The sequence below is a fragment of the Toxotes jaculatrix genome, chromosome 10, assembly GCF_017976425.1.
Source record: "Toxotes jaculatrix isolate fToxJac2 chromosome 10, fToxJac2.pri, whole genome shotgun sequence".
Lineage (NCBI taxonomy): Eukaryota > Metazoa > Chordata > Actinopteri > Toxotidae > Toxotes > Toxotes jaculatrix.
In genome coordinates this window covers 28,214,786-28,242,311 of record NC_054403.1, presented here as the reverse complement: position 1 = coordinate 28,242,311, position 27,526 = coordinate 28,214,786, and the positions used below count along the sequence as shown (strand labels likewise).

The window sequence follows — 27,526 nt, the reverse complement described above, 5'->3', positions numbered from 1 at the left end:
TGACTCTGAACCATCAGGATCAGTCTGATCCTGAACCATCAGGATCAGTCTGACTCTGAACCATCAGGATCAGTCTGATCCTGAACCATCAGGATCAGTCTGACTCTGAACCATCAGGATCAGTCTGACTCTGAACCATCAGGATCAGTCTGACTCCATCACCTGCTGCAGTTTGCTGCTTAAATCTGTGGCTTGTCATCTCTGCAGGAGATCACAGGGGATTCTACTCTGGATTCTACTCTGGATTCTACTCTGGTGTTTTTTCGTCTGAACTTCTGCTGGAGCTGCAGCGTCCAAACAAACATCTCCTGTGACTCACAGCACAAACAGTCACCATAAACCACATTGTTCTCCTCCCAGCCAATCACAGTGTTTCCTCAGTGCTGGCAACAAACCGGCCTTCGACAGGGAAAAACACACACACACACACACACTCAGCGCTCTTTTCCCACGACAGACGATGACCTCGGAGGAGACGATCCAACACACTGAGATGGAAACAGAACAACATCCAGAGTTTTTTCTCCCCCAAAAAAATCCTCACATCGACCAGAGAAAAAAAAGCCTGGACGTGAAGCAGTTAAACAGTGAATCAGTGAATCAGTGAAACAGTGAAGCAGTGAAACGGTGAAACAGTGAAACTGCTGTCGGTAGATTTTTAAAGACACTCAGTAGCTTTAGAGACACTTTGGACTAATTTGTCCTAAAAACATCAGGAGCTTTAGTTCAGATCAATGAAATCAATAAACAGACCTTTAAAAAAAATCTGTAGAATTTGTTCATTTTTATTGAAGAACGAAGATGAAACGTCTAAACTCAGCGATGAGGTCAGAGGTCAGAGGTCAGATCAGAGTTTGTACCTAATAAAAGCAGATTTGGAAAAGTTGTTATTTATGGTTTGTTTACCTTTGTCCTAAAAATCTTTATCTATTAAGAATAAAATATTTTATTTTGCTCAAACACTGAGAGTATTTGATGGTTGCAGTGACTTCACAGAGCTGATGGATTCTGCTCTTCACTTTCTCAGTGTTGGATTTTCCTACAGCAGAGCTTGTCAGTAAATGCAACACAGCCTCTGTTTGTGACATGAAAACTTAGACAGTGAACGCATCACTGTGAATCACTGAGTCTCTCAGCAGCACCTGAACGCAGCAGACCGTTTCACTGAGCTGCACTTTGAGCTGATGCTGCGTTCACTGCACGTGGGAAAGACGGGAGAGAAGGACACTTTCCCACGTTCCTGAGCGGTGAGTGGTGGCGTCAGCTGTACGAGCCACAGGTCACATGTCAGACAGGAAACACACCTTCACACTGTGTGTGTGTGTGTGTGTGTGTGTGACACAGAGCGTTTTCAGTGAATGAATGGCCTCCTGTCAATCAACCCCCCCCCGCCCCCCAGCAGCATCCCTCTCTATTGTAGGACAATCTGTCCGCCTGCGACTGCCAGCACTGTGTGTGTGTGTGTGTGTGTGTTGAGATGAGACTCATTATGTCCTTTCCTTCCAACTCTTTTTATTCCTTACTTGTCTCCTTCCTTTCTTCTCTCCTTCCCTTCCTCTCTCCTTCCTTTCTTCTCTCCTTCCCTTACATCTTTCTCTCTCTCTTGTTTCCTTCTTTTTTCTTTCGATTATTCTCATTTTCTTTCAGAGCTAAAACCCAAAATCAGCCCTCACAGGTGAAAGGACGTGTGTGTGTGAGTGTGTGTATGTGAGTGTGTGAGTGTGTGTGTGTGTGTGTGTGTGCACTCCTCCTCTGGCTTCATTAATCTCCATTAGAAAACAGAAGTTAGTTAATGTCTCCTTCGCTCGGCTGCAGCAGTGAGACGCCACGAGGCAGCAGCTGCTCATCACACACACACACACACGCACACACACACACACACACACACACACACACACACACACTGTTACACAAACACATACACATGCAGAAAAACACACACCTGAAAAATACAGTTTGTAGACACTGAAACCTCTCACACACACACACACACACTTAAGTTCTTGTGTGTGTGTGTGTGTGAGATGAGTACATTGTGCGCTGTATGTGTGTGTATGTGGTGTGTATTATGTGATTGTGTATTAGTGTGTGTGTGTCCTTCTATTTTCATTAGGTCCTGACAGACACAACAGCCTTCTCAAGTTAATGACGCCTCCGAGGCCTCGCTGCTGCTCAGAGAGAGAGTGTGTGTGTGTGTCTGTGTGTGTGTGTCTGTGTGTGCATGTGTGTGTGTGTGTGTGTGTGTGTCTGTGCGTGTGTGTGTGTACTTGTTCATTTGTTCTCGGCGACTCTCTGATCTCTAAATACAACAGCACACATTCTTCTCCTTAAACCCACAAATGGAGGAGAGAGATGAGAAGCTGTCGTCTGATCCGAGCTGAGATCAGAAATCAATCAATACCTGATCAGCTCTGACCCTCCCACCAATTAATACCCTGAGCCTGACAGGGGCAATAACAGTTTGAGTCTGGGGGGGCGGGGGGTGAGGTGTCTTGGAAAAAGTGTCAGTGTGGTCCACAGTGATTAGGCATCACATGGTCGTTGTGCTTGGTCGAGGGATCGAACCGGTGACCCTCGGATCCCAGGCCGGTCCAAAGTCTAAAGCTGCACTCTGCTGCGCCACGGCCGCCCACTGTCACTGTCACTGAGAACATGTCCTGACACACACACACACACACACACTGTCGACAGCAGCAACAAACCGTTTCATGTCTTTATAAATTCCAGACTTGTCAAACCTTTGGTAAGGACCTGCAGAGGATCTGGATGCTGAGGCCTGGAGCTGCAGCTGATGGAGTAAAACACCACTTCCATCCTAAAAACACTTCACCACACCGACCAATAAAAGCCTGGGAGCTGTCAGTGTCTCCTCTTCCTGCAGATTTCCCGCTCTGACTGAACAAAGTGATGTTGATTTCTGTGTTTTTATGCATCAGATCCAGTTTCAGTCTCGATGCTGCTGCTGCTCCGTGTTGTTATCTGTCAGAGCGGCTAATTGCCTCCACGCTGCTCCACTGTACATCCCCATTCACAGCATTACACACACATCAGCTGCTCGGCCACACCCTTCCACAGACACACACGCACACACACACACAGACAGCGCCATTGGATTCCTGTCAGAGCGAGTGCCGGCAATCAGAGCAGCGAGCGCTTTAACGGCGCTGAAAGGCCTGCCCCGATCGATACGGTAATGCACTGGCTCCCGGTTATCATCATCATCTCTTATCACTGACCCACACCTCCGAGAAGGGTGGGGGTGGGGGGCGAGGAGGGGGGAGTCGGGGGAATATGGGAGAAGAAGATGGAGGAGACGGAGGAGAGAGGAGGGGTGGGAGGTGAACAGGATGAGGGTCTCTGGGTGTTTCCCTTCAGATGTGAGGGGATGGATGGATTCAGGGGGAGGAGGTGGGTGGGGAGGGAGGGAGGGGGAGTCAGAGTGGATAACTGGACATATAAAACAGCTCAGGAACGGAGGCAGCTGATTGGATAATCCGCTTCAAGCTAACGATGCAGAGGGTTAATGATTGGCTGAGAGACGGCAGGTTTCCATTCACCTGAGGTGTTTAAAGGGTCATTCCACTCATTCTGTGTTGGAGCTACAGCTGGGGGAGTCACATGACACAGATTAAACCTGCTGCAGAGCCTTTCTGATAACCAGGACAAGCTGATCTACCTGTGGACACCTGGTGGACTGTCCCTTTAAGCCTGAGCAGCGTCTCAGTAGAAACTGAAATAAACTCAGATATAAGACGTTTGATCCAGACGGTTCGTGTCCGTCTGATCTGATGTGTCCCTGCAAAGTTCACGTTGGGTCATTTTCAGATAAAACTGAAAACCTGGAGAGAAGAAGAAGAAGAAGAGGAAGAAGAAGAAGAGGAAGAAGAAGGTGGAGAGGAAAACACATTCCTACAGTTTGGATAATTCATTTAAACTTCTCCCTCTGTGTTAGATTAAGTTTTCAGAGCTAAATAAATTCATCACGTCTGAAAACCATCTGCGTTTGGATTTACTCACTCATTCACGATCTTTAAGGAGGAGCTGCAACATCAGAACTCGTTCATTCATGAACCAGCGGCGTTACAGACGACAGCTGCTCACACACAGCAGGGACTATTTTCAGCAGCGGATTCATCCACATTTGATCTGATTCAATGGTTTTTGGAAACAGTGGAGTTCTAAGGCTCAGAGGAACCAGATCACAGAACCTTTCACAGGTAGAAGTCTCAGGTACCTGTGCTTTACTGCTCCACTGCCTCTGATCTCAGAGGGACATTCACTGTAAATACTGCTGAACATTTAACTACAGATTCAGAAAATAAACTCTGATGTGTTATTACAGATTCAGCTGCTCAGCAGTAAATGAGCTGAATATTAAAACGAGCTCCACCTTTACCAGCCAGGAACACGGCGGGCAGCGTGGACGGAGTTTCACTGCTTTAAACAACAGATGTGAGTTTTTCAGAAACAGCAGGAGCCGCCAGCACAAAGGCAAACGAAAAGAAAAATCTGTTTCCTGTGCAGCGTACGTGTGCGATGCATGGAGTTCACATGTATGTGGACACACACACACACACACACACACACACTGAGCTACAGGGAGTTTTCAGGTGGAGAGAAACAGGAGTCTCTCAGTGGGTTTAATCAGCTCAGCACTGAGGAGGGGTGGAGGGGTGGGTGAGGTGGGTGAGGTGGGGGGAGGGGGTCCTGGACTCTCAGTGTCGACAGTCAGACTCTTCACACTGAGAAAAACGGCTCTGAATCAGGGAAAGACTGTGTGGAGATTTTTTACAGCGTAGAGCTCTGAGTGAAAAGCACTCCTCCGCCTCTCTCCTTCTTTCCGAGCGACAGACCTTCGTCTTCGCGTGGCGTCGTGGTCAATCGCTGCCGACAGGAGCAGCAGGTACGATTGAACTGGACTCGCTCAGACAGGAAACCACAGAAAGCTCGGGCTGGTCCAGGTTCTGAGTTTTACTACAGTGGATTTTATTTTGGGTGACGGGCTGAATTTCAGAGGCTCGCGGAGCAAATGTGTTCACAGCCTGTGTGTGGAAACAAACGTCCACCTGCTCGGTCGTGGAGCTGGTTCGATGTGACCAATCACACACACACACACACACACATCAGACATTAAGCTTCAAACCTTCCGTTAATCCTAAAATCAGCGGCTCTGCTCTAAAGGAAATGATGCACTGAGAGAACTTATTTAAAAATATTTGCATCTTCATTTTAAAACCTGGTCTCTGCAAAGCTGAACTAGCATTTGTGAAGTGGACTTCAGGTCCACACACACACAGAAATAAAACACTAATATAAAATAAAACAGGGCAGATCCAGAGAATTACACACGGTTCAAACACAGAAGAAGAATTTCAGGCTAAAATCAGAGGAGCTGCTTTGTTTTTACAGTGTTTTTCTATCAGGTTCTTTTTCCCACTCTTTCACTGTTTCTTCCCTAAAAGCATAAAAGAAAAAACCACCTCTCGGAGGCTGCACCCTTGTGGCCTTCGTGCCCTTGCCCTTCTTCTGTCCGTCTCTTGACATATTCCTTCTTCTCCCTCCTCCCTCTCTCTTTTTTTCTATTTTCTTCCATTGGTTTCTAGGGGCTTAATTACGGGGGGCCGGCTCCGTGGTTGAGGAGGTGCGGGGCAAACAGGGATCAGCGTGACCCTGGAGGAGAAGCCATCAGACAGCGGCCTTAACAATGATAAATCACCCTGAGCAGAGCTACAGATACAGCCGCCGCCCCACTGATCTCTATAAAATATGGATGGACCGGCACACTGAGCAGGAGCAGGAGCAGCGCTGCATCGTGCCGGATCTCCAGATTAGCGATTATCAGGCGGAGAGGTATTCTAATGATGTGGGACATGGTGTGGGGTTAATTCCATTCAGAGGAAACTGATTAAAATTCAGCTCATGAATTGAATATTGCTCATTATTCTCAATGAGAGCAGGAAATCTCCTCATTCATGAAGTGGGTTGGAATTAATAATCCCTGAACGCTCAGACGCCCCGTGAGTCCGGATGGGGGTCAATGATCAGAGCTAAAGATGCACACGCAACACGCCAAACACATTTAATATCCACCTTATGGTTCACACATCACCTGGAGCTTCGCGGCTCCTGCCGTTAAATCTGAGCTGCACTTTCTGATCAGGAGCCGTTTATAAAGAAGCCGTTTGTAAATGGGTTCAGGTCCAGACGTCCTGCAGATCTCTGCCAGCAGGTAAGTGGTCCATCAGTCTGTGGGTGAGGTCTCTCTAATGAATAAACGTCCTGCTGGGGAGGATTTACCACAACCTGGCAACCCAAAAGCTGTTCTTCGACTGGCTCACAGCTGATCGATGCAGCATTAGTAAATGATGTATTCATCATTAATAAATCCATTAATTACGTCTTTAATCTCAGTTTGTTTCTCCCACTTTGCTCTGACTGAACACGATGCTTCACCTTCTGCCTGACAAAGGTTCGACCTGTCACTCTGACACCACCGAGGAAGGTTTTCACTTTTCATTTCTTCAGTTAAAAGACTCTGATGTTACAGATGAAGGGAACTTTGTTGGATTCACAGCTCAGATTTTTAAGGCAGCATGCGTCCGTGTCTCGCTCTGGACAGACGGACAGACACTGTGAGGCCAACTGGTCACTGATGACCTCTGGGGTTTCTCCTGGATCAGGTTCAGCCCTCTAATTTCATTTCCAGTCTGGATGGGCCAACGGGCAGACGCAGAGAGGACACACGCAGCCGGAGACGACCTGAAGCACTCGCCGCTGCTGCTGCAGCATCGCTGTCGGGTTTAATGACGCCTGGTCTGCATCAAACGCAGCGTCTCTGCGGCCCTGAGCTCACAATGTCAACGAAACTAGAGCTGAAACAACCCGTCAACCAACAGAAAAGACGACGAGGGGACAGAGAGAGACAGGGAACAACGCAGGACAAAGAGTTCACAGTCGACGCTTCAGCTCCCACAGAGTCCCACAGGCTCTGTGTAACGTGGAACTGAATAATAACTGAATAATAACTGGGATGGATATTTTTCACATTCATACATTAGTTTTCTAATAAATCTAAAAGCAGATCGTTTCCTTTTTTAATCAAATCTTCCCCTGAGGTAAATGTTGTGCAGTAGAAGCGTAAAGAAGCACGAAGCAGGAATAACAGCTCCATAATAACAGCTCAGCTCTGGAGCTGCAGATGGAGCCATGCTAACACTTTCCCCCTGCCTCCAGTCTTTGTGCTAAGCTAGGCTAAACATGCTTGGGTCTGTCGCTGGTGATTCAGGCCAGTTTTGCACCTTTCACAGAAAATCCTCCTGGTGTTTCTCCTCCATGTTTGCCGCCTGTGTTTGGATGAACACACTCTCTCCCCCACAATCCTCCACCTGACGTTCTACGACGAATCAATCTGTTCTGTGTCGCTTCGCCTGTCCAACACCCAAAACCACACATCTCTCTCCATCGCTCCTCTGTCCTCTGCAGACAGCCGGCTACAGGTGAAAACAAAAGAGAAGTGACAAGCCCAGTTAACCCGCCGCTGCTCGGTCACATGATCCTCGCCGCCCTGTCGCCTCGCCGGCTGCGACCCAACAGCTCGCTGCTTTGCTTTTCCTCTCGCTGTGATTTCTCTCGTCCAAAAAAAAAGAAAAAAAACAACTGGTCTTATTGAGTTTTCTTTTGAATAAATAAATATTTAAGAGGCAGACGGGGGCATCAAAGGGGCCAGACAATGTATGCTCACTATTAGTATCAATTTACAAATAAACTGCTTTTTTGGTGACTGGATCTCCGATGTCAGATTTTGATAAATGGTTTCAATTTGGCAGCTGCTTTCGAGTGTCAGAGCCCATCTGATGCTCGCCGCCGCCGCCGCCGCTCGCTGCCTCAAAGAATCTGCCTCAGTTAGCCTCGCAGTCAGCAGCCGCCAAAATAATCTCTTCATACTAACCACAGCACCTGACGGCTGCACGCTGCGTGTGTGCGTGTGTGTGTGCGTGTGTGTCTGTGTCTGTGGGTGAATACACAACCAGACCAGACAGATTTCACTACTGATGTTATTCTGCACAAAGCTTAAAGGAGCATTCCTGTGTTTTTAACTACAAATCACACACACTTTGCTTCACTGCCGACTGTTTCCCAGAACCTGCTGTTTATGTTTAATGGATTTTTAAATGTGGTTTTGCTTCTTTTCAGGACGTTAAAGCCCCTGAACCTGAGTTTAAAGCTGCTTCAGAATCAGCTGTGAAGTCACGTGACCGATCAGGTCAGAGGTCGTCACAGCCGACGCCTCAGACCTGAAAGCTGTTCAGTTTGAAATGACAGAAAAACGACGTGAATCAAAGCTTCAGAGCTGCAGCAGCACTGAGCTTTGGTCTGATCGACAGGTGGAGGTAACGTCCAGCGATGGACACGTGGACACACACGTCCACACGGATGTAAAAAAAAAAAAAAAAAATATTAAAAACATCGGCTTTAATTCTCAGTGATAAAAAACTGAATCTACAGAAACAACTTTATTTATGAAGCTCGATCTGGGAAACACAAATCACCTCACACTTTAAATGACAGTTGACCTGCTTTGGGTTTGTCCACAGGAAGCGGCTCTGAGGACGTCCACTGCCGTGATGATTTTAAGCCTCTCAGCACTTTCAGTCAGAAACTTTGACTTTTTAATGTTTTTCAGTGGAATCATCTGTTTCTGATCAGGTGAGAAATAAAAAGAAAAACACGAGTTACTGGAGTCGGAGGAAACTTTGATCACCTGCACCACCCTGACCCTCCACATTCATCAGCTCAAACATCATGGCTTCCCTCGCCGCCTCTCAGCCAGCGACCCCCCGCCGTCCAAACCTGCCTCCTCGCCAGCCGAGGGAACCAAAACGCAGCGAGAGCAGCGGCGGCAGGATTTGCTCCCATAAACAGCTGTTCCCTGTTTGAAGGATCAGGAACAATCTGCCCCGCTGGCAGCGCGGAGAGCCGGCGGTGCCAAGAGTGTACCGAGCAGAACCAACAAATCCAATCAGGAAACTCAACCCTGGTCCTGTGCTGCATTAAATAAGACGAGGAGCCTGAAACTCGTGGAGTGCAGGTGGTCTACGGCAGCCACAGAGGGACAAACAGACACTCCAGCTTTAAACCAGCCTTTAATGTGGCTGTGAAACCTGATTAAACACTCACACAGCTCCGAGTGACAGGTGCATTCTGGGTCGAACCTGCCTGACAAAACAAACTTCACGGCCTTGAATTTGACCTCTGACCTTTGACCCGAGCAGCGCACACAGCATTGACTTAATGACTTGTCTCCACTGACCTTAGGTAACCTCTCAGGGTCCCCGGGGTGGCGAGGGATGACCTTCTGTAGCCTCTGGAAGCCGTAGTCGATGGTCGGCTCGTTCAAGGCTGCAGGACGAGAGAGAGAGAGAGGGAGAGAGAGGGAGAGAGAGGGAGAGGGAGGGAGAGAGAGAGAGAGGGAGAGAGAGGGAGAGGGAGGGAGAGAGAGAGAGAGGGAGAGAGGGAGAGAGAGGGAGAAAGAGAGAGAGGGAGAGAGAAGGAGAGAGAGGGAGAGAGCAGCGTTAGGACGACGCACACACACACTGAGACCTGCTGTATTAAGAGCTCAGACGTTTTGGGTGAAATTCAGTGAAGTTCTGCAGTCAGACTGAGCCTGATGCTGCCGCCTGAGCAGCTGAGCCTGATGCTGCCGCCTGAGCAGCTGAGCCTGATGCTGCCGCCTGAGCAGCTGAGCCTGATGCTGCCGTCTGAGCAGCTGAGCCTGATGCTGCCGCCTGAGCAGCTGAGCCTGATGCTGCCGCCTGAGCAGCTGAGCCTGATGCTGCCGTCTGAGCAGCTGAGCCTGATGCTGCCGTCTGAGCAGCTGAGCCTGATGCTGCCGCCTGAGCAGCTGAGCCTGATGCTGCCGTCTGAGCAGCTGAGCCTGATGCTGCCGTCTGAGCAGCTGAGCCTGATGCTGCCGCCTGAGCAGCTGAGCCTGATGCTGCCGTCTGAGCAGCTGAGCCTGATGCTGCCGCCTGAGCAGCTGAGCCTGATGCTGCCGCCTGAGCAGCTGAGCCTGATGCTGCCGTCTGAGCAGCTGAGCCTGATGCTGCCGTCTGAGCAGAAGTAAAGAAAATGTTGGATCTGACCAAACACTGATCCAGACTCAGTGATCTTCGGTCTGTTGGTTCTTATTGACAGTGAACAGTAACAGAGAGAGAGAGCAGAGTCAGCTGATCTCTCTCTGTCTGAACTTCCTGCTGTTCATTAAGCGTGAGACCTCACACTCCTCCTGTCCTCCTCTGCCTTTTCACCACTAATTCAATCCAACCTCCCTCCACAAGCCTCTTTCTTTTCTTTCTTCTTGCACTCGTTCACCTGCACAAACAGACTGCCTTCCTCCTCCTCCTCCTCCTCTCCACACGCAGGGCGGAGAGCAGGAGAAACACCCGGAAATGAGTTCGGGGAGATACTTCTCCATAATCAAGCCCATTAATCATAAAAGGCTGTCAAATTTGACTTTGGGGACAATTTGTCAGCCGATCTTGCCCACTCCGCTTTTGTCACCGTTGGCTCTTGTATTCTGTAAGGATGATTGACACTCCAAATGCCGGTGAGTAGAATAGCTAGTTTGCACTAATATGCATAACCGCGGCTTTCATGAATAAGAATAAGGCAGCTATACGGCAGCGCAGAGGGGTCTCCTTCAAAGGGCCCTGCCACCGTTTGTCGCCAGCGCTCCAAATAGATGTTATTACCATTATAACAATATTTGTTTTCTTTCCCCGGGAATGGGCGACCGCGAGCTGCTAAATCAAATTTGTCGGAGCTCGTTTCGAGCGGCGGAAGGCGGAGGAGAAAAAGGGCTTTCAGGCTGTGACTGGGGTGGGGATGATATCTGAAGGGTGACAGAGCGCTGAGGGACGTGGCCCTCGCCGCAGAGGCTGCCACGTTGGGTTTCTCGTCTCCCCGCCTCCCGGTGAGGAAGCAGAGAGCAGCGTGGCCCGAATCTATTACCGCCGCACGCCGCGAATCAAAGAGGGATTCATTGTTGGATCCCAAAGAGACTTTTTGGGGAGATGCAGAGCAGCAGAGGATGAATGGAGATAATGCGTCAGGACGACACCAGCAGCAATCAGCAACCAATCCCAAACCAGACGGCCTCTCACAACACAAACACACAGCCCAACTTATACAACAAGTGAAAGGCACTATGGGAACTGCTGTGATTGAATAAAAAGCCATTTACACTCAGGAAGGGGAGGGAGGGGGGAGGGAGGGGGGAGGGGAAGGGGGGGAGTGGGGGGGGCGGGTGCTTAACTCTTCATCTGCATCTGAGCTGTCAGCTGCGTGACCTGTGACCTGTGACCTGGAACAGATCCAGGGAGGGTGACAAAGTTTCACTTCTGTGTTTGTACTTTATTACACTGTGAGGCGTTTACTGTCTGTCTGACACCTGAACACATCCTCCAGCATCAGTGTGAGCAAACAGCTGATTCCTGAGTGTTTGTGATGTGTTGGTGCAGGGACGTGATAAAAAGCCGCTGATCCTCAGAGACAGAGTGTGATCCTCCGCTTGTGATCACAGCGGGACGGACAGAGAGACAAAGACAGAGGCTTTTAATGAAGCTCTGGGCCGGCGGCTCTGAGGCTCAGAGCCCTCCCTCTGCAGAAATTAAGCCCATTACTTCCCCTTATTAAAATCGCGCTGCACTTTGACCCCAGCGCCCCATTGGCTGCCTGCAGGGCCCCGCGCTCCTCCCAGCCAATCGATACCGGCTGCCTCCCTGCAAAGAGCCCGAGTAATTGGAGAGCGGCGGCTGGCAGCGCGAACCCTGACCCCCCCCACGCATTACACCGCCCATATGAAGACAGATTGCCTGATTTAGTGTAAACATATGCTGCAATTCCAGGCATCAGTGCCACTTTCTCCATCGTAATTTGTATTGATTTTTCTCTCTCTCTCTTTTTTCTCTGCGAAGAGGCCGCGGCCGACGTTTTCTTCTGCTGTCTGATGTTTTTTATAAATCAGAGGAGGAGGAGAGGAAGATAATTCAGAGGTGAGAGGGGGAGAGAAAGAGGCGAGGGGGGACGAGGGGGGATTCTTTATATATTTAATCAAGTATTTATCGCTCTCTCTGGTTGGTGTTTTCTCTCTCCTCGCTGTGAAAGTGATCAAACGGTTGGTTGGTGTCCCGCTGATTGGAACGCTCTGTTATTAGGCGACTAAGTGACTGAGGAGAGACGAGGGGGAGAGATGGGAGAGGAGCAGGGGAGGAGGGGAGAGGCAGGTTACACGTTAAACTAATTTCTCGACGGCAGATTTGCAGCATCAGAGGAGACGAGGAGACGCAGCGAGCGGCGGGTCGGAGCTCCAATCCTTCAGCTGTGGATATTTACACGTCTATGAGCAGAGATATTCACTTCCTGTCGCCACAAAAACACCGGAATCACGTCTGAAAAGAGGAACGAGCGCGTCCTGCTTCATGAATAATATCTGAAGAATCACAACGGCCTTTTCTTTAAGGAGCTTTAACAGTCACATAAAAGCCAGTGTCACATACATAAAGTACATTTCCACGTACAGTAAAATGAAACAAGCTAAAACCAGAAGGCAGTAAAAAATAATAAGATGAGAGAAGAATAAAAGTGGAATCACAGCAGTAAAATAATACTGTAAAATAAAAGTCAGTGTGTAAAAACCTTTGAACAGAGACTGAGGGTCCACGGAGAGGAGGGCGGAGTCACAGAGGAACAACTGGGCTGAGGTCACAGCTCAGCAGACGGACGGACGGATGGACGGACGGACGGACAGACAGATGGACGGACGGACGGACGGATCGACACATGGACAGCAGCTGTCCTCATCCAGTCCACGTCCTCTGTTTCCAACAAACACTGAGTCTTACTCGTGGCCGGTGTGAGCAGTAGTGGTAGCTTTCACAATAAAAGCAGGCTAAATGCTTCAGCACGAGGACAGTCTTTACTGTCCAAACCCATTCCCGAAGTCCACAGTGACCAATCACAGTTCAACAGCCCGTTCCCATGGTAACGCCTGGCTCTTGTCACACAGTCAGACCCCCTCAAAAACACAAAGCCCACCTCAAAGGTGTCAGGGGTCAAATCGAGGTCACGACAAAGTCACAGGGCGTCAGACTGACACGAGACAGAACCGACGCCCTGAACCTGCACCGTCTAAACCAGAACCACGGAATCCAGAACCCTGCAGAACCCTGAACAGCTCCCAGCTTTAACTCAGCACCCGGGGGCCGTTACTGGGAAAGACAACAACAAACACAGCTGTGAGCTTTAACCAGGACAGAAAGTGAGACCACGTCTCACTGGACTCCCGATGCTTTCAGGGTACAGGGTGAGGTCCTCGTCTTTGTACACAAAGGCCTTAATGAAAGTGAATTACTGAATTTTAAGATGAAATCTGAGCTCACACGCTGATTCCTGTACGTTTGCTGTTCTCCAGGTGGAAGACCACCTCCTCCATCACCTGATTCTGATTCGCTCAGTCACAGGTGAGTCTCACCTGTCCTGTGTGGAGCTGACAGAGGATCAGAGACAGCCTGAGGGTGAATCTTCCTCTTCCTCTCGCTTCAGTCTGTGATAATTCCGTGGTTCTTGCTGCAGATGCTGGCTGATAACAGATCAGAGGATCAGAGCTCTGGAGGGAGGATGGTGGATTACTGCAACATCTCTGCAGGCTCATTACCCCGCTCACATCAGCTCCCACAATTCAACAGGCCTCCATGCCTCAGAGGAGCGTGTATACATTCGCTAAGCCTCTGTTTACATCCTCCTCCTCACAACTGTTTACATTTATTTATCTCTCGCTCTTTCTCATTTGCTGGTTCTCAGCACCGCCGGCCTCCCGTCCTCTGAGTGGGAATCTGTTTTTCGATGCGGTTGGTTTGTACATATTTACCAGCCGGAGATGAAATATGCACTTTGGGGGATCCCCGCTCACCTTTACCTTTGTGTTTGTGCGGTGATGGCCTTGTCGAAGGCGCAGTCATGTCCCCGATGAGCTGCTCGCTCTGACGCAGACAGACTTTATCTGCTGCAGCTCTGCGTGGTTTCCTCCTATATTACACTTATCATTTCAAATAGACTCCATGTTCCATATGAAACACGCCGCTGAGTGGCGACTCCCCCGACACGTTTCAAGACGCTTCTCCATCCCACCGCAACATGCGCCGCAATTTTCCATCTCCCCCGGCTGTATGATTGATGCAGGTCAGCGCGGCGTTTGGCCTCGCTGCCCACGGATTGCCGCCGCTGATGATTCCTCACTTCTTTTGTGGGGGGGGGGGGCGCTGACAGATGCACAACATGCTGAGCCTTAAGTGGATGGGCTGATTTGTTTTGCTGCTTGTCAAGTGGCCAACTGGCGTCAGCGGGGGCCGAGGCTGTTGACAAGCAGCCATAACACCCTGGATGCATCCTTTCACCGGCTTATTGATCTGCTGCTTTATTCCTCCGACTTTCAATTCATCGCTCAGTCACCGCAGAGAGGAGCCGCACAGAGGAGGGTCACACAAACAACAACAACAACAACAACAAACGGAGCTGCGTTTGGTTTGTTACCCGTTTAATCCCGGAGATTTGATCGAGTACTAAAAACCTTTGGATTCTAAAGAAAAGCCTGGTTTCAGTTTCAGTTCATTCTTCAGTAGATCACCTACAGATCCAGAGCAGCTTCTGTCTGTGGCTCTCAGCCCGGAGCCCATCGGTGGCCTCACACACCACCTCCTCTGCATGATGCTGTAATAATAATAATAATAATAATAATAATAATAATAATAATAATAATAATAATAAGGTGTGGTGCGTTCAGAACCTTCACATCACTTCTATTCTCAGAAGAAGCTCAAATCAACCCCCACCCCCCCAGCCCCGGGACACCTGCCAGGTATTCTCAGAGCTGCATATAACCTCGTCTCATCCTCCCTCCTCTGCGTCTGTTGGGGGGACAGATACGTCGTCCGTCCTCACTCTGTAACCCAGATCTCGCCTCCTGTCGTCCTGCGACAGAACACCCACTCCCCTTCTGCTTCCTCCTCCGAGAGCCACCGCTGACGCAACAACCGCTGTGATTAGAGCGAACATCCGCCCAGATCCAGCACGTTAATCAGTGAATAATTACCTCCTCATGATTAGAGCCCAGCGACGGGGCTGGGAAGAAGAAGAGTGCCTCAAAGAAATAGGCCCCCCACCTGAGAAGTTATTATTTTCTGGAGTGGCGGCTGAAAATGCCCCCACAGAAACAGCTAATTACCTGACATTAGTTCCACAGGTCCCCGTTCCCTAAGTGGAGCGGTGCCGCTGTGCTCTTTGATATATGAAATGTGGTGCGTCTCTGCTGAGAGTCGAGGAATTCCCCCGGCGGAGAGCACACTTCTGCTGTCTATTAAAAGACAAGACAAGAGCCGAGATCAAAGACGAGGACGCGAACCCACTCGTGTTGTTTCATTACCGCTGTGTGATAAACGCTCAGTGACTGAGAGACGCCGACGCCTCCTTACATATCAGACGCCATGTTCAAGATGCTTCGCCCCCTCAGAGTTTAACGCTCCCGGTGCAGCGTGGGTTGTTTTGGGGAGGCAGACAGCAGCAGCGCTCCCACAGCACGTATGGCCCCGCAACAGACGTCGGAACTGAGTTCCTGAGCCCTGGTCAACAACCATTTGTGTCCACGGTGAGACACCTGAACAACAAGGACACTAGTCTCAGCTTTAACAGAACACAGTGAAACACGAGCTGCGCTTCAGCCTTCACACACTCAGACGCTTTAACGGGTTTTTGTTGTTGTTGTTTGGAGAAGCTCAGATTTTGTCTGAACCGGAGAAAAACAGATGAGTTTACGAACCTAACGGCCTTAAAGTGAACGCTCTGTTTATTAGGTTCAGCTCAGTGTGTACAAATGCAGGAAACAGAATTCATCCAGGTGCATGCACACAGTATTTATTTACTATTTGTCTCTGACGGCCTCGTACCTCCACACACCTCTGAAACCAAACCCCTCACACTCTGTTCGAGGGCCCGGGCTTCGTGGCGGTTGGGTCCTGAGCTGCCTGTCAATCACAGTTTAAAGTTCATGAAATTTCTATGAGCATCGATTGCAGAGGCAGAGTGGAGTGGGGGGGGGGGGGGGTAGGAGGGGGTGAGGTGGGGGAGGTGAGGGGGGTGTTAGTGACTCCATTGATTGATCAAGTGTCTTGCTCTGAGTTTCTCTCCTCACTTCGCCCTCTCTGCTGTGAACAGTGCGACATGTTGTGAAGTGAAGCTGCTGCTCGTACTGTGAGTCTGCAGAGACTGAGGTGTCTAACGTCGTGTTACCTGGAGCATCAGGCACATGTGAGCTAAAGGGAGCATCGTAGCTAAAGGATGAAAGTTTAACCGAGACGTTAAACAAATTCATACTTTCGTGTATTTTATGTTTGTTCCATTTCTGTAACAGAAACGTGATTCGGCTGAAAGGAGGAGGAGGAGATCCAGTTTACAGACGTTTGATTTACAGGTGACGTTTTCCCATCAACCCTCAGTCTGAAAACAGAGCTGAGCACCAGGCCAAGAGTACGGTACATTACACCACACTACACTACACTATACTACACACCACACTACACTATACTACACACCACACTACACTATACTACACACCACACTACACTATACTACACTACACACCACACACCACTACACTACATTACACCACACTACACCACACTACACCACACTACACTATACTACACTACACCACACGACACTATACTACACCACACGACACTATACTACACCACACAACACTACACTATACTACACACCACTACACTACACTATACTACACTACACCACACTACACTATACTACACACCACTACACTACACTACATTACACCACACTACACTATACTATACTACACACCACTACACTACACTACACCACACTACACTATACTACACACCACTACACTATACTACACACCACTACACTACACTACATTACACCACACTACACTATACTATACTACACACCACTACACTACACTACACTACACTACACCACACTACACTATACTACACACCACTACACTACACTACATTACACCACACACCACTACACTACACACCACTACACTACACCACACTACACTATACTACACCACACTACACTATACTACACACCACTACACTACACTACATTACACCACACACCACTACACTACACCACACTACACTATACTACACTACACCACACTACACTATACTACACACCACTACACTATACCACACACCACTACACTACACTACACTACACACCACTACACTACACAACATTACACCACACTACACTATACTATACTACACACCACTACACTACACTACACTACACTACACCACACTACACTATACTACACCACACTACACTATACTACACACCACTACACTACACTACATTACACCACACACCACTACACTACACACCACTACACTACACTACATTACACCACACTACACTATACTATACTACACTACACTATACTACACACCACTACACTATACCACACACCACTACACTACACTACACACCACTACACTACACTACACCACACTACACTATACTACACCACACTACACTATACCACACACCACTACACTACACTACATTACACCACACTACACTATACTATACTACACACCACTACACTACACTACATTACACCACACACCACTACACTACACTACACACCACTACACTACACTACATTACACCACACTACACTATACTACACTACACACCACTACACACCACTACACTACACTACACACCACTACACTACACACCACTACACTACACTACACACCACTACACTACACTACCATACAGTACAGTACAGTGCAGTACAGTGCAGTGCAGTGCAGTGCAGTACAGTACAGTACAGTACAGTACAGTACAGTGCAGTACAGTGCAGTACAGTGCAGTACAGTACAGTACAGTGCAGTACAGTGCAGTACAGTGCAGTACAGTACAGTGCAGTAGAGTCTTGTCCCCATTGGGAGTTAAATCATTAGAAATCTGACCTCTGTGTTCAGATAAAGATTCTAAATCCTCCGGATACTTTCGTTATTCCAACAAAACAATTATCTGCTTCAGTGGACGAACATTAATCTGCTGCAGAGCTGCTGAATCTCAGGGACCGTCCCACAGGGACCTGAACACCCACGCTGTAAAAGAAGAGGAGGAGGGATCGCGTTTGGAGACGGTCTCAGCCGCAGAGCTCAGTCCACCCACTGACCGGAAGTTTCCAAAACACACTTTAAATAGGTGTCGGCCGACCTCTGACCTCTGAGCTGCACTGGACTATTTTTAAAAACAGATGCTGATTCTCTCTGTCCGAGAGAGTTTTGGTTTTGGTCGACATCCTTCCCCCGGTGTAGGAACTGTGTGTGTGTGTGTGTGTGTGTTTGACACCCACAATCCTTGGAGGCATCTTTTAAATCCATACGTGTAAACACATTAACTCTTCTGCCTCAATGCGTCCACGTCTGTAGAGAAACGGTTTTTAACGACCATGAACTTCAGCTTTGACTTTAAAGGTCAAACAGGTCAAACGTGAACGATCCATCGCATCTGAAAACTTTAAACTGTGAGCGTCGTTTCACGCCACCGGCCTCAGAGCGTACAGGGACGCAGCTCCAGGTAACGACAGGAAGCTGCTCAGAGACGGGAACGTTTCTACGTTCAGCATCAAACTCAACTAAAACTTACTTAGCTCATTAACACATGTTTTGGGGGGGCGGGGTCAGGCTTGTTGAGGCCTGTCAGGGGAGACGTCCCCCCCACAGGTAGAGGAAAAGCCCCTCCTCCCTGCTGACTGAGCCTGATTATCGCTCAGGCTCAGTCCTCTCAGAGCTTTGTTTTTTTGTTTTTCTGGAGGAGAAACAGTCGACCTCAATAATCTGATGCAAACATGATCTCCACATTAGGAATCAATATTCTCCTTCTGTCTGTGTTTTGTTTTAAACCAGGGACCACATCTCTTTCCCTCTACTCATTTTCCTTCCTCATCTCTTCTTTCTCCCTCTCGTTATTCCTCTCCACACCTCCCCCATCCATCCTGCTCTTTTCTGTTTCCTTTCACCTGAATCTGACTTTATAATCTTCCTGTTTTCGTCTCTATCTCATCGTTTCCACCACCATCTCTCTTCTCCTTCCTCCTCCTTTCTCTCCGTCTGTCTTCCCCTCCTCCTCCTCTTCTCCCTGTCATGTGAATCTGACTTCATCATCTCAGTTTCTCTCTTGCCATCCTCCTCCTCCTCCTTTCTCTTCTGGTACCCCCCACCCCCCTCCCCGGGCTGCAGATCCCCAGGTGCAGCTGCAGGAGGAGGGGGGAGGCTTTGGGGGATGGATGGGGTTGAAATTAATGAGAGGAGCCTGGAGGTATTGACTTTCCTGGGAAAACACAGCTCTCTAAAAATCAGTGGCCGAGCGCCGCAATAACTCAGCACCCATCGATCCCACAACACCACCCCCACCTCCCCCCGACCCCCCCACAGGCCGCATTGATCCGTGCATTACAAGCTCTGAGGCCGGCAGCTCGGACCCAGCAGCACCGCCCGCCTCATTCAACACCAGCTGCTCAGCTGAGGAGAGGGCGATAAAACCGAAGGACCAAAAAACTACGAAACCAAAAAATACAAAGCTGCAGAAGCAAAAAGACAAACAAACAAAACGCACTGAGTCAGTCACCATGTTGAGTCGTGCTCATATAAAACCTGAACTATCTGCACCGACAGAACCAGCGAAGGGACGAGAGGAAGCGTGTTTTTCCAGTTTGGTGAAGATGAATAAAAGCAGCGTATCAGAGAGAATCTGTTTCCTGTGCAGATCGTTACGGACGCAGTGTCTCAGCTGCGGAATAACTGAGCAGGAGTCAGTCTCACCGCGTCTCCTCTCAGGCTTCTTGTCATTCTGCTGAGTGTTTGTTGCCTTTGGCCAATTTTTCAGAGCGAAGCCTCGGGATCAAATCCTGAAGCTGCTTTAAGCCACTGAGAGGAAGAGAGAGGGGAACTCTGGGAAACGCTGGGATCTGACAGCTCGTCGCTTCACCCCGAGCCGCTCCTCCGGACTGTGGCAGGAGGAGGCTGAGGAGTCAGAGGAGGGAGGCCTGTTCATCACGGAGCTCAGGGTGGACCGCCGCCGCCGCCGCCACACATACTGATCTCACAAGAACCAAACACATCACCAGGATTTCTCCAGGACCTCTCAATGATTTTCAAGGACCTCTCCAGGATTTCTCCAGGACTTCTCAATGATTTTCAAGGACCTCTCCAGGCTTTCTCCAGGACTTCTCAATGATTTTCAAGGACCTCTCCAGGACACCTCAATGACTTTCAAGGACCTCTCCATGATTTCTCCAGGCTTTCTCCAGGACTTTTCAATGATTTTCAAGGACCTCTCCAGGCTTTCTCCAGGACTTCTCAATGATTTTCAAGGACCTCTCCATGATTTCTCCAGGACTTCTCCAGGCTTTCTCCAGGACTTCTCAATGATTTTCAAGGACCTCTCCAGGATTTCTCCAGGACCTCAATGGCTTCTCCAGGATTTCACAAGGACTTCTCCAGGACTTCTCAATGATTTTCAAGGACCTCTCCAGGATTTCTCCAGGACTGCTCAAGGCTTTCTCCAGGACTTCTCAATGATTTTCAAGGACCTCTCCAGGCTTTCTCCAGGACTTCTCAATGATTTTCAAGAACCTCCAGGACCTCTCCAGGAATTCTCCAGGGCCTGTCCTGGACTTCAGCTGAATGGGTGTCTGTCTCCTGGTGTGTCCCTGTGTGAGTGTGGACGCTTGAAGGAAATGACATCAGTGGGAAACTTCTCCTCTTCACTTATCCACAGCTCGGCTGTTTAGGATTTAAAGGCTCGGCTCATTTCACATTCATGAACACAACACGCTGCTGGCACAATGAGCGCGCTCAGCGAACGCACGCCGACGCGTCCTCAGTCTTAAAAGATGGATGTGTAAATCAGATGAACCGGCGATGTGTGTGCACAATATGGCCGCCTCTCTGGCAGGAGGAGCGGGGAGACGACGACGACGACGACTTGGGAGAATCACAAGAAAGTGTAGGACGTTACGATGCAGCCACCTGTCGGGGTTCAGCCTCGCGATGCCTTCAGGGACACGCGGGTTTGTTGTTTTCCCATCAATCAAACCGAAGTCAGATGTTCATGTTTCTTCACACTGTCTGCTGCAGACAGCTATCGTACTGTGGACCAAGCTGTTCATGGTGGAGTGTTTGTTTTCATGTTTTATATCCTGAAGAGCTGGTCCCAGTTCAGTTTATCCAGTTTATCCAGTTTAACCGAGTTTATCCAGTTTAAATTTTTTTAATTCTTACACCAGAAGCATTTGTTATTATGACCTGCAGTTTGAATGACGAAGGATCTTTAGGAACCTGACTGTAAAACACCTGGTTGACCTGATCGATCACCTGAGAGCGGCTGTGGATGAAAACCTGACGTTTGGTGCTTTAAGCTCCTGCAGACCTTCGCTCTGTGTTTCTGAGGAGAACACACTGGAGATAACAGCAGCCTCTATTCACACAACACCTCCACCTAAAAGCAGAGCTCACCGCTCCGGTCGGTCCTATCTGTAAATGGAATCACAGATTAGCATTGCAATAGGAGGCGACGGCGGCGGCCGGACCGCCCATTGTGAGCGTCTGCCTCGTCCCTCCTCTGCGTCGTCCCGCCGTCAGAGGAGGCGGCGTCTCCAACAAAGACGAGAGCAAGAGGAAGGAGGTGATGAAGCGGTGTTAAACAGAAAGCCTGAACACACTCGCCTCTTTCACAGCTCAACGCAATGACATTTACTTATCGCACTAAACAGCCTTCAATCTGACCTTTCTGCTACTTTGAATGACATCTGGATATTCTGACGGGATAATCGGGGACAGGGGAAGCACTGATTTCAGAGACAGATAGGCAGTCGTCGGACGGCGCGTGTGGACATTAAACTGCGGACGGCAGACAATGAGTCTGAAGGACGAGCCGAGGAGGACGGGACCGACACACCGGGGACAATGTTTCCTCCACTTTCAGCGTGTAGAAGCTGTTTACAGTGAATAACACACCTGATCCCTGAGAGTGTCAGGTGTTTCCACAGGTCAGACCTGTCAGGCTGAACTGTGGGTAAATGAAAGTGACATGATCCACATGACACTTAGAGCATGATCACTATCATTATTATTATTATTATTAGTCCACAAATCCCAAAACCTTCCCTTTAACTGGCAACACTGATGGATAATAATCAATAAGTTTTTACAGAGTTCAGGCTCCAAAATCAAAAAACCAAAACCTTTTCTTGCAAATTAAGAAAACTGCAGATGTTCATCAAACATTTATGTTGCAGTGAGATGTGGATCTGCAGCCATGAATCCAGAGACAGCAGCAAACCCACAGGCCCAGACTCTTCCAACCTCTCTAACGACAAACAGCACAAACACAGGAAGTTTCCTGGGAACTGAAGGAGACGGACAAACAGCAGCAGCAGCAGCAGCAGCAGCAGCAGCAGCAGCACTCAGACTCAGACTCAGAGTCAGACTCAGAGTCAGACTCAGAGTCAGACTCAGAGTCAGACTCAGAGTCAGACTCAGATTTAAATCTTCTCTCTGAGACGAGTTTTTTGTTGGTCTTACCGGTGTAGACGAAGCGTCCCGGTGCTCCTTTGCAGAACTGTTTGGACTTGTAGGACAGCGTGACCTCCACGACCCCAGGGATGTGACGAGGGGGTGTCTGGACCCGAATGGCGTGAGGGGTGATCAGCTGGACCGGGAGACACAGACACAAACACACAGTCAGGGTAAGCTGCCTGGTTAGCTCAGCTGGTAGAGCACGAGACTCGCTCTGTCGGGGTCGTGGGTTTGAATCCCACTCGGGGCGGCACTACCTCACATGGGCCCACCACCTGTGGGAGGTGCCGTAGGACTCTGGTGCATTGTGGACTGGGCGGTACCTGGGCCTGGACCCAGATGTTTCTATTTTTGTTCAAGAACTGGATGAAAGTCATGACAGTCACTGCACCAGCCCACAGAGACAGTGTCCACAGAGACGGTGTCCGCACAGAGACGGTGTCCGCACAGAGACGGTGTCCGCACAGAGACGGTGTCCGCACAGAGACGGTGTCCGCACAGAGACGGTGTCCGCACAGAGACGGTGTCAGTGTGTCCTGTGCTCATTGTCACCTGCTCATTTTGAGCCACTATTCTTCTACTGGCATGTGACACATCAGTGTCACCTGAGTCACCTGAGTATTGTCTTACAGCATAAAAATGAGAAATAACAGCCCAGTGATGAGAACCAGTGGTGAACTGGGCAGACTGGTGAGTGGCCAGTATCAGTTAATGATACCTAATGCTGTTTCATTTCACAGTAACACTGAACAGCAGTGGAACCAGGCGTAATGTGGTGATGGTTGGTGGACTCTGCTGTGCCGGATGAAACCATCCTTCAGTTTCTGAATGATTCTTCTGCAAACAGCAGGAAACACGTTCATGAGCCATGATTTGTAATGAAACCTGTAGTTTGTTCTCCGTCTCTGTTGGACAGAGACAGAGACGTCCACATAAAACGTTTGTTCTGTCTGGTGTTGCGTCATATTAAAGGATTGTTAGTGCAGCGTCGCCAGGCGTCCTGATTTATTTGTTTATTCTGTCATCACCTCAGGAGGAAACACGCTTTTTCACGGTTCATATATCGATGTTTGATTTGTTATCAGTTTTTTTTTAATCTCCTCTCACTCAGAGCTTCCACACACACACTCTGATGCATCACCTCTTATTTTACAGAGCAGTAAAAACCTGCAGCAGATTTTTCCCTCCATAAAAACTTTGTGTGGAAAACACTCCGACAGTCCTCCTCCAATCTGGGTCAGCGTGCAGTCTGCGTTCAGAGGGATGCTGGGCTTTGGAGTCCGCCTGACGACGCTGATCAAAGCGAGTAGCGTGTGATGTGAAGCGAGCAGCGTGTGGAGGTATATCTGTCTGTCTCACGCCTGCTCCTCTCCTTCCCCACCAGGTGTTCTGCTCTTCTGGACCCGCTTCAATATTTCATGCTGCGCCGTCTGCGCGGCTCCTCCTGCAGCTCAACACAAACTGCATCTACATATTTTTGGGGACATGCAGAACTGCACAGATACAGACGCAGGTGTTTCTACGACTGTGTGTGTGTGTCGACGGGTGTGTGTGTGTGTGTCGACGGGTGTGTGTGTGTCGACGGGTGTGTGTGAAGAAGATGGAGAGCGCTGCACGAGCAGCTGCTTTCAGAGAGCAGGCTCAGGCAGAAGCTCCGATCAGTTATTGATTTCCTCTGATAAACTCACTTATTTAAGCCAAGTGAAGCTTTTTGATGTGTTCAATCAATCAGTTTATGGAAAATGAATTAGCAGCTGATTTGATAATAAACGTTTATGAAGCTAAACTTGTTTTTCTGTTGATGTGACTGTAAACTGAGACGTCTCAGAAACTGATCAGCAGTTTTCTGACCAAACAATTTGTTTCAACAAGAAAATCATCAGCAGATTCATGGATAATGAAAATGAGAAACTCTTGGTATTAAAGAGTTTTTTTAATTTCCAAAAAAACTGCAGTGGAGTAAAAACACGATATTTCCCTCTGAATTGTGGCAAAGCAAATGTTTAAAAAAGAGAATATACCTCAGAAATATGTCAGACGTCCGAACACGTCTCCTTCATGGTGCCAAGAAACACTTTAAGTGACTCACCCATCAAATCGTTTAATAAAAACACATCTGGCATCAGCTGCTTCCTCTTTCACTTTTGTAAGAAAAGGACTGAGTTTTGCGCTCACCTCGCTCCAGACCAGCATGGTGCCGAAGACGACCTGTAGACCGTCAAAGAAGTTGTCCCCGATGAGGATGACGGTGGCTCCGCCGGTCGTCCAGCCCTCGCTCGGACTGATGGCTTTGATGCAGGGCGTGGCTGCTTCGGAAACACAGGCGACACGACGGAAACATGAGCGATACAGTTAGAAACACAGCCGAAAAATAAAATACGCCACGAAAACATCAGCACGTCTTATTTCCCACACAGAAAACTGTGATCACTGTTTGACCTCTGACCTCCAACCTTCACTGTTTACACTTCACGGTTTCAGGACCAGACAACGCATCTTTAACTAAACAGCAGCTGTTCACCGAACTCACATTTTCCCTCCACACAGAGCAGATCTACCAGCAGCCTTAGCCCGCCACTAACACGCCGCTAATACATGCAAAATGATTGGTTTTTCCAGTGCCACAGGGATCAATCAGGGGCTGCACATAAACAGCGTCTCCGCCGCGACTAGACTGTTGTCGGGTCGAGTCAGACAGGCGGACGGACTCAGAGCTGCGAGGAAACAAGACGAGGCTCCGCGGGTTTACAGCCTCTTCCCGGACCAGCAGCTGTTTTACTGGGAGGATGACTCTGTTCCAGTTAGAGCTTTGACTTTCCATTTGTTTACTGTGTGAGCTGATCTATAAAGCTGAGTTTAGACTCTATTAAACGACACAATCTCCACCACTATCATCACTGTAATGACCTTCTACTACAAGCTGCTGACAGTAAGAGCTCATGGAAAAGCAAGAGAGGATGGAGGGATGGAGGATGGAGGGATGGAGGGATGGATGATGAATGAATGATGGGTGGATGGTTGGGTGGATGGATGGATGGATGGATGGATGAATGGATGATGGATGAATGATGGATGGATGGAGGGATGATGGAGGGATGATGAATGGATGATGGGTGGATGGGTGGATGGATGAGTGAATGAATGGTGGATGGGTGGATGGATGATAAGCAGCATTATACAGACAGTGTGTCCAGCAGGGATGATTTCTTGAGACGAGATGAATGAGTCCATCAGAGTCCAGCTCCTCTGTCCAGTCTGCTGTTCGAGCACTTCAGTCCACACTGAAATATCTTAACTACAGTTGGACTGTGGTGTTCATGGTCCCCTAAGGATGAACTGTAATAACTTGGTTGATCCTCTGACTTCCCCTCTAGCGCCATCATCAGGTCACACTTTGGTCTGTCCAGTTCTTTGGTTTATGAAATAAATGTACCCTCTCACAGACTCAGAGACCGGCTCCTCCTGAAGTCTTTAAAAACTCCCCATAAAAATATATTTTCATTCACTCGCTGTAGATTTGATCAAACAGGAGGAAGCAGTGATTTAGTTGGGGACTATTTTCAGCGGCGGATTAATCCACATTAGGTGCTGCAGCAGGACGGTGTGTGTGAGACTGTGTGTTGATGGACCTGGAGCTGTCATGTCAGGACATGATGTGGAAGTTATCAAACAGACATTTAAAGTGACGGTGGGACTGTGTCAGACTCCCGGCAGCCTCAGGGTCTTCGTCGCCCCCCCTTCGGTTACAGTGTCAGATTCTGAAAGTTGCTCAGTGTTTTCAGATGAAAGAAAAGCGTCGGCTCAGCCTCCCCGAACCCTGCAGCTGCTGCACAGGGTCGAGGCTTTTCCCGCTCTGAGGAGTCAATTGTCATCTCCTTATTAATTTTCCCCTTTTGTCACAGCAGTAAACAAACAGCCCGGTGGGTCTGGGGGTGGGGGTGGGGGTGGGGGTGATGGTGATGGTGACTCTCCAATCACATGAATAGAGGACAAAGGCGAGGAGCAGGCGGTGGAAAGTTTTATCGAGGAGACAGGGGGGTTGAGGGTTGGTGACAAAGGCGGGAGCAGATGTTGGGGCTTTTTATCGCCTCTGAAAACATCCCAGTCTGGAGGAGATGAAAGGCCTGGAGTTTTCCTCCGTGGGCCGAGATACAGGGCTGCCTGGTAAACAACGGGCCCCTTTTGGCCCCTGCAGGACACCGTACAGTACGCCTGGCGCCCTCTGAGCACAAACGTCTCTGTGCATGAATGTTTAAGTGCTGATTTGATGAGGTTTCCTCAGTGTTTCAAAGTGTTTTCACAGGTGAGAAACAAGAACATCTCAGCTTGCTAAATGACATATCGGTGTCAAGTAGCACTTGTTTTATCCCTTTGGACGTGCCAGACAGGTGGGGTTTGCCACAAAGAACAGCACAGCAAGTGTGACAAAAGTTTGGGCGATCACAGGAGGTCAGCTTACACTGCTTTTTTCTTTGATCAACAACCTTATCCTGTCTGAATGCCCCCGCTGTGATAAACACCACCCATCTGGTGCTGCAAGTAGGTTAAACCAAACGAGACAGTTACATCACCGGCTCCAGGAAAAGCCTCAAAACTTTAGAACAAGTTGAGGGAAACTGCAGAGGTAGTCATCTGGGAGGGGAAAGAGGGAGGGCACAACAGATTTTTGAAGTCTAACTGGTGGCAAATTGTTTAAGGGTTTGTTTTACTCTTTTGTATGTCCCAGAGGGGTGGAGATTGTCTAAGAGGACTAAATGATGAGTGTCTGAAAGTTCAGACAAACAGTTATCACAGAGAAAGTTGATTCAATCTACTTTTTG

General features: G+C 48.9%; 1 protein-coding gene across 3 annotated transcripts in view; it reads right to left on the bottom strand.

Annotated features, from left to right (window-relative positions):
- Positions 1 to 27,526, bottom strand: part of LOC121188826 (transcription factor COE3-like) — a 110,903-nt gene that overhangs the window by 11,939 nt on the left and 71,438 nt on the right. For 2 of the 3 annotated variants that reach the window (XM_041048743.1, XM_041048745.1), the window contains exons 9-11: positions 24,882 to 25,015; positions 22,713 to 22,839; positions 9,311 to 9,399 (exon numbers count right to left, since the gene is read on the bottom strand). In XM_041048743.1, the coding sequence (XP_040904677.1) occupies positions 9,311 to 9,399; positions 22,713 to 22,839; positions 24,882 to 25,015 (350 nt within the window). The remainder of the gene's footprint in view (positions 1 to 9,310; positions 9,400 to 22,712; positions 22,840 to 24,881; positions 25,016 to 27,526) is intronic. The other variant, XM_041048744.1, reaches the window with a different exon arrangement.